The 8,132-nt window shown below is 39.1% G+C and overlaps 1 protein-coding gene across 1 annotated transcript; it reads left to right on the top strand.

The window, feature by feature from the left end:
• The first annotated feature begins 1,084 nt into the window (after positions 1-1,084).
• LOC308077622 (uncharacterized protein) lies at positions 1,085-4,002 on the top strand. Its single transcript, XM_080418380.1, has 4 exons — positions 1,085-1,251; positions 2,184-2,304; positions 3,140-3,233; positions 3,882-4,002. Exons 1-4 carry the CDS (start codon positions 1,176-1,178, stop codon positions 3,942-3,944), a joined length of 354 nt encoding a protein of 117 aa, XP_080274506.1. The 5' UTR covers positions 1,085-1,175; the 3' UTR covers positions 3,945-4,002.
• Positions 4,003-8,132: the final 4,130 nt, after the last annotated feature.

Below are 8,132 nucleotides of genomic sequence, written 5' to 3'. Positions count from 1 at the left end.
GGAAAAAATCTACTTGGTTGTATTGTCTGCCATATAAACATGTTGCCTCAAACACTCACTTTCACTTATTTTATGTGCTTATTTATTTTTTGTTTTTTTATTTCTGCAGTTTGTTTTATGTGTATTTGGAAGAGCGAAGAGGCTGAAGAGACTAAAGTGAACTGAAAAGCATTACGATTTTATATATTATTTTACATTTTGCTCATAGAAAATATAAGTTCTGTGTGTGAGAGCAATGCAGCAAGTCCTTACTGAATATGTGAACAGATGGTTCTTGGCCAATAAAGGTCAAAAGGTGTGTTCATTTGAACCCTCAGTCTATATACATGTACAGTGCTGTGTCAAATAGCGAAAATAGACAATCTACAAGCTCACAATGTGTACCCATTAGCTGTAAATGTTTTATCTTTGTAGAATAATCTATTTATCTAATGTTCTTATACTGGTTGGGTCATTAAAATTATTAACAACTTTATTTAGTTAATTATGCTTGATTAATTCACCTATTCCACAGAACACAAGCCACCAACAATACAATAAAGGTGTAGTTAATTGACTGTGTTAACTAATTCAACCATAATCTAAATATAATCCTTAATTATAATTATGCATGTTAGAGCTATTCCTAGAATCTCAAGGAATCTTTGCATAATGTTCGTGGAGGGTGGACACAAACGTAAAATCCGGACTCGTGAGGCACACCGTTGCTCCAATCCTCACCAAACTTGGTACAAACACTGTTCAGGGGTTTGCCATGACAATAGTCACGCCAGGGGCCATGCGTGACACAGAGGGGCCACGTCATGGAATCCTTGTCATCATACCTCAACCAACCTGCACATATATGGACAAAAAAAAAGAACTCTGTTCTGTGTGTGACATTTTTCCCCTCGCATGAGACCAGTACGGGCCACAAGGCCTGACGTCAGTTCCTCTTTCTACTGCATTTAAGCTCATCGCTCAGCCTCCTGCTTCACATCAACCTTAGTCTGGTTCTGTTTCTGTTCACATCAGCCTGGTCTGTTTCTGAAGCTTCAGTCCGGTTCTTCTGCAGCAGACAGTGTGAAACCTCAGTTCAGTTCTTCTCAGCAGACAGCGCGAATCTTCAGTTCATTTCTTCTACAGCCGACAGTGTGAATCTTCAGTTCGGTTCTTCTACAGCAGACAGTGTGAAGATGTCCTCTCCTTTTTCCTTCATCCGATCCATTTGTCTGCTCATGTTGGTCGTCATGTGGTTTTCTGCATCGAACGGTATGTTGTGTGCGTATTTGCGTATTTGCATGCATGTGTTTGTTTGTGTGTGTGTGTGTGTGTGTGTGTGTGTGTGTGTGTGTGTGTGTGTGTGTGTGTGTGTGTGTGTGTGTGTGTTTGGGCTATCCTCCTAGTACATACAATCATGCAGAGAGCAGCCTTTTCATGTTGGTTAGGCTGAGAACTGAACATTTCACAATATCTATACTGGCTATTTTAAAGTTATGGACTGGTATTTTTCAAGCAATTAATTCAGCATGCACGAAAAAAAATCACTGATCAAACTTACAGCACAAAAGTATTGGTTGGCTGAAAGACCAAACCAACCAATTATTTGAATATGATGGGACTGTCCTATAGTGTATGTATACTGTACGTGTGTGTGCTTGTGTGAGTGAAAAGCAATATCATCAGTAGACAATCAATTCATTCATTTGTGACTATACAATTGTATAGGAAACTAGACCCGTACAAGTTGATGTGGTTATTTGTACACTCTTTGAGTTAATTTAACTGTGGTAGTTTTAAGCTAGCCACACTTTCTAAATCATGTATGCCCCATGTATGTCTGTTGAAGGATGTAATGAATCATACTGTAACTCTCGATTGTAAAGCGGTTTGGTGTGTCAGATGTGTAGTTCTTTAGCATAATTATGTTTAAATAAAAAGATTTGGTGTTCATAATACAGAAAAAAACAGAAAAAGGTTTTAGTTTCCAGGTACTATATATGACTCGTGCACTGGAGTTATGGAAAGTTGCCCCTGCTCATGGCAGCGACGTTGACATAGAATACAGCGGCCAATGTGATGTCTGTGTATATTATGTATGATTTTCACAGCTCACATTTTAATGGGTAAATAAAGATTTTCTGTGTACCAGCATGACGTTAATACTACAGGAGATGTTCATATAAATGTTGGGTGTGTTACAGTGCACTCCCAGGGCCAGCGGTCTCCGTCATGTTGTCGCACCGCCTCCAAACGAAAGGTACCGCTAATCAACACGGTGGAATGCTACGAACAGACGGACTTCTGCAGCATTCACGCTTTCATGTAAGCATAACACATACACACCCCAACACACACACACACACACACACACACACACACACACACACACACACACACGCACACACACAAACACACACACACACACACACACACACACACACACACACACACGCACACACACACACACACACACACACACACACACACACACACACTATTTGCAGTGGTGGACAGTAACAAAGTACTTGAGTACTGTACTTAAGTACAGTTTCTTGAGTATCTGTACTTTACCTGAGTATTTGTATTTATGGATACTTATGACTTTCACTCCACTATATTTCAGAGGCAAATGTTGTACTTATGACTACACTACAATTCTACAGTAGGAAAAGGGGAAAAGGTGCTTTATGAATGACACACTTAAGCCCTGTTTCAAATATAGTGAACATAGCAGATCTACAAGCTCGCAACATGTTGCAAACTTGTAGATCTGCTATTTTCACTATTAGGCCTATTATTATTATTTGTATTTATTTTTATTTTTTGAAAATGTGAATGTTTTGGGAAAATGGCAAAATGTTACTACAGCAATGCATTGAGGATAAATAGAAAATGTACTTTGTAATTTGTACTTTTGAATACTTTAAAAGCAAATACTCCATTAACTCAAGTAGGCCTATACATTTGACTGAGCACCTATCACTTGTCATTGAGTATTTCATTTGAACAGGACAGGAGTATCTCTACTTTGTAACGGAGTTGAGTACTTTGTCCACCACTTTATATAATAATACATAACTACATGTGTATTGCACTTCATCTCATCACATCATCTCATCTCATCTCTGTTGTCTGTGCTCTCTGTTGACCCGTACAGTTTTGTCACTAAGAGTGACCAGGGTGTCCAGAAAATCCTGTGTGTGGATGTGAACACCCCACGACTCAGGCAGACGCTGGACCGACTGAAGAAGGTGAGAATCTCGTCCAAACTCGTCAAAATGTTCTTCTCACGCTGGTATTAGACCAGTGGCTCCCAGGGGATTCCCAAGCAACATGATTGATATTTAAGAACCAAACTGTAACTCTGAGAGTGTACAGGTCCATTTGGTTCCATTTGTACACGCTCAGAGATGAGGGGAGTTTGTGGCCTGATGCATACCAAATTGGGGGTCCTTGTAATTAAAAAGTTTGAGAACCACTGCTACAGACCAGTGCTTCCCAAACCTTTCAATGCCAAGGACCCTCATAGCCTCTGGCTTTCACTTATTAGTCATTTCCCTTTCCTTAGCTAGCATAAATCTTTTGGTAGTCAGTTGGTCTGTCAGCCCCAGAGATTTACGATTGCGAGCCGAGAGCTGGTCACTCATGAATTATCGTATGTTGAGGCAATTTATACTTTTGCTCGACCAAAATTAAATGTATTAATTTGTTATTGTTTGTTGCTTGTCGAAAGGGAAGTAGTGATTTAGTATTTGTATTTAGAATTTTTATTCCAACAACTGAATTAGCTTCTTTAATAACTTTCACTATATATTAGTGGATTAACAACTCATTATTAACATTTAATTAACTTGCAGACATTTTCTAAACTTTTTTCCTCTCCTCTCCTCCATCTACAGAGAGGTGTATCTTGTTCTCCTCTGTTCGGAATGCTTGACAAGAAGACCAACGGCACACGATGAAAACTTTGCAACAATAGCAGCTAATCTAAACTATTTTCAACACTGCCTATTTATTTCATATTTATTTATAGAGTTCTTATTTTGTATTTGTATTGTATTTTGTAAGATAAGATACAGTATAATGCTGTAATATAGAATGTATTTTTTAAATTGAGTTTGTATGATTTATTTTTTAGGGATTATTTTCTATATGTCTTATTGTTCTTTGTGAAAATGTAACTGATGAATACCTAAATAACATTTAGTATGTGAATCCATCTCTGCCTTTAATGATCCAGTTAGGCTTTTGTGGGAGTCTGGTGGCTCAGACGGTCAATGCATGAATACCGTACGTTCTCATAAATCTTATTGTATTATCACTCATGCATACTATACTACTTCTAATCTCATTGTCTAAAACAATGAGATCTTTATTACTAATACATAGAAGACACGTTTTACAGTTAATAACATTAACCTCTTAAACCCTCCATACTTAGTAACCAACTTATATTATATCTGGAGCCTTTATAACACTTAGTAAACTAATACTTAGTTGACCGGGTTCTCGCAGTTTTTTCCCCCTCTACACCAAAGCTCTTTGCCGGAAATAGCCGATCTACAAACTCACAAGGCATTGCAACGCGACATGCTGTGAGTTTGTAGATCAGCCATTTCCGGCGAATGCCTCCCAGAGAAAAGGGGATGCTAGGGTTCATGTAGTTAAATCCCTGTCGGATGTTGTTGTACTGCCATCATCACTTTGTCTGTTCTTATATTTATTCCAACGTTGGTTTGTATGTTTTTTTATTCCTGATGTCTTTGAATCTGTCGTTCATTTAGCAGGTCTCCTTTGAAAAAGAACAAATGTGAATTGTTTGATGAATACAAGTAATATAAAGTGATAATAATTACGAATTATTCTTGTGTGTGTGTGTGTGTGTGTGTGTGTGTGTGTGTGTGTGTGTGTGTGTGTGTGTGTGTGTGTGTGTGTGTGTGTGTGTGTGTGTGTGTGTGTGTGTGTGTGTGTGCAGCATGCAGCCCAAACTGCTTTACAAGTATCAATGAGACAGTAAAATAAGTAAAGTTAGTTTAAAGGGCTTAGGTTTTGTGAATGGTATAGTAAGCGGAAACAATGAAAGGTCCTAAATATAGTATATAAGTATAGTAACCACTTGGTTTTGGGGGTTTTCTCGTGGGCACGTGTGTGTCTCTCTCGGTTCATTCACCATGTGTGTCAGAGTCTACAGCTATTAATGGATCACACACACGCACACACACACACACACACACGACACACACACACACACACACACACACACACACACACACACACACACACACACACACACACACACACACACACACACACACACACACACACACACACACACACACACACACACACACGCAGACACACAGACAGACAGACAGACACATTTGAAGAGGAAGTTTCTGTAGCCTGCGGGGGAGGGGGAATGGGGGGCGTTCACTTTGTGGTTACTGACTCAGACAAGCTAACAATAACACTCACTCGTGTGTGTGTGTGTGTGTGTGTGTGTGTGTGTGTGTGTGTGTGTGTGTGTGTGTGTGTGTGTGTGTGTGTGTGTGTGTGTGTGTGTGTGTGTGTGTGTGTGTGTTCCTTGCATTGCATTATTATACCCCCTGATCCTGAACACACATGCACATGCACACACACAATTTTCTAAATAATGTCAGGAAAAAGCTAATAAAACTACCATTCCATAACATGCTAAAAAATTTCCATCAATGTTTTTTTTTTTAAAGCAAAAATTGCAGATGTCAGCTTGATAGCAGACATTTTCAGGCGGCTAAGCCTAGCCCTAAATGTATACATTTAGACCTAAAATATATACCCTAAATGTTTCAGGGGGTCCCCAGCTAAATTTGTTAAAACAGCATCACAATCATTTTAACCACGTTATCCATATTGTATACGTTGGCCATTAAAAAATAGCAGATATACAAGCTCACAGTGCGTCACTTCGTGCCGGGTCCTTGACATGAAAAAGTTTGAGAACCCCTGAAATAGACAATGAACGAGAGAATCTAAACCTGTTTGTTTTTACAGTCATGGACCAAAGATGAAATTAGAATGTCCGTCTCAGGTTGAATTTATTTTCACTCAAAACAGATTTATTTTTGTAACTGAATGGGTTCCCAGGTTTGGGTGAAGCCTACCAGTGTAGGCCTATGTGCTATTTAAGGCCCTACTACATTATGTATCAATATCAACAAGCAATGTCAATTTTCAATGTTGACATTTCACCTTTCTATTGAAAAGTGAAACAAATAATGTTCCAAAATTGCATTATGGGATTGGGAATTCTTTAACAAAAACATTCCACTTTAGTTGAAAGAGCTGTTGCCCCCCGTGTCTAATCATGTTGCTCATGGATGTTTATGTTTATGTTGTCTGTTGATGTGTATCAGGGCCTTTAAGTGAGGTCCCATACGGTACATTAGTCGTCTTTTATTTTAATTAAATACATATCTAAGGCTTCTGATAACTCCGTCTGTCTACGTCTTCCTCCTTATCGGGTGATTTATCACACTTGATTTATCACTGAAACCTTTGACATTTCTGTTGCTTCACATTTGCATTGTGTGGTGATCAGTGCAAGTAGGAGAGGAGAGGAGAGGAGAGGAGAGGAGAGGAGAGGAGAGGAGAGGAGAGGAGAGGAGAGGAGAGGAGAGGAGAGGAGAATTTGAACATCCATGCAGCCAAGGCATTTTACAGTACAGCATTATTCTGTAACGGCCACCAGAGGGCACTGCCGTATAATATTGAGATTTAGTTGTGTGTCATACAGTCTATGGCATTGGCAGGGGTCTTCAACGTTTTCCAGGCCAAGGACCCCTTAGCTGAGAGAGAGAGATGAAGCAGGGACCCCTACTACTGTACATGTGGTATATAATTGTGTTGCAGATTAAACTTTTCCATAGATTTCATAGATAGCTTCATAGACTTGTTTGACAGCATTATCATCGGTGTTCTGTAAACACATTGTTGTTTTTAGTTTGCACGTTGTCTTTTTTATTCATATGTGTGGAATTCATTTAACCAGTTAGACCCTCAATACTTAGCAGACTTCACCTTAATTGGCTCTGTACTCTGTACTTAATTGGCTCTGTACTGGCTTTTTCCCCCCTCTACGGCAAACCTCTTCACCAAAAATAACAGATCTACAAGCTCACAATGCGTCGCTGCGCTACGCCTTGTGAGCTTGTAGATCTACTATTTTTGGTGAACGTACCATAAATAAGTTTCAAGTGGTTGATGTAAAAAATTAAAGTTCCTGTTGGTCTACGAATGGGTTATCTTACTATTTTGTTAAATTGTGTTACCTTTTTGGCTTCACTTTGTTTTAAACAAAAAAAGAAAGAGAAAGAAAAACATAGAAAAATGTATATGAACGTTGTACTATCATTAAAAATGATCGGGGGAGGGGGGGTTGCAATGTCCTCACAGGCACCTTGCCCACAGGTTGTTGACAGAAATGTGTTGCCTCGGCTGACACGTGGCCTTAGTGGAACTGTACAGGATTAAAGCCATCCTGCTGGTGGATTAGTGTGTTATGGTGCATATCATCATGTAGCCTAATGACTGATAAACATCATCTGTTCAATGTGCTTGTAGTGTCCAGTGTTAATTTCGTCTACTACTACTGTGACGACAAATGTTCGTCAACTACCTTTTTTCACTGGCAAAAGCTAAATAAAAACTAAGCTCTGATGACTAAAACTATGACTAAATATATTGACAATTTCATCAACAAATAAAAACTAGACTACACTAGTGGAGAAGAGATCCAGTAGAACTAAAAGAGAAGTCACTATATGTTTGGTTGCGCTCGGGTGTTGCGCTCTGAAAATAGCAGATCTACAAGCTCACAACGTGTGAGCTTGTAGATCGGCTATTTCAGCATGCAACCAGGTGTACAATCAATCATCACAACGCCATCAAGGCACTGCCAAAATATTGTTTTGTCGACAAAATCAACTGTAGATTTAGTCGACTATTATTCTTCTGATATTTAGTCGACTAAAACTAAATACATTTTTAACTTGGCTAGGCTGTCAAAATTAACACTGTTCTGCACCACAGTTAGGGTTGAGATCCGGAACCAGAGGAGCCTAATCCAACATTTAGGAACCGGATTCGGTACCGTCACATTTTGGAACCGT

The sequence above is a fragment of the Gymnoscopelus braueri genome (genome assembly GCF_963280865.1).
Source record: "Gymnoscopelus braueri genome assembly, chromosome: 21".
Taxonomy (NCBI): domain Eukaryota; kingdom Metazoa; phylum Chordata; class Actinopteri; order Myctophiformes; family Myctophidae; genus Gymnoscopelus; species Gymnoscopelus braueri.
The sequence above is the reverse complement of the archived record's forward strand: the minus strand, read 5'-3'. Positions and strand labels throughout refer to the sequence as shown.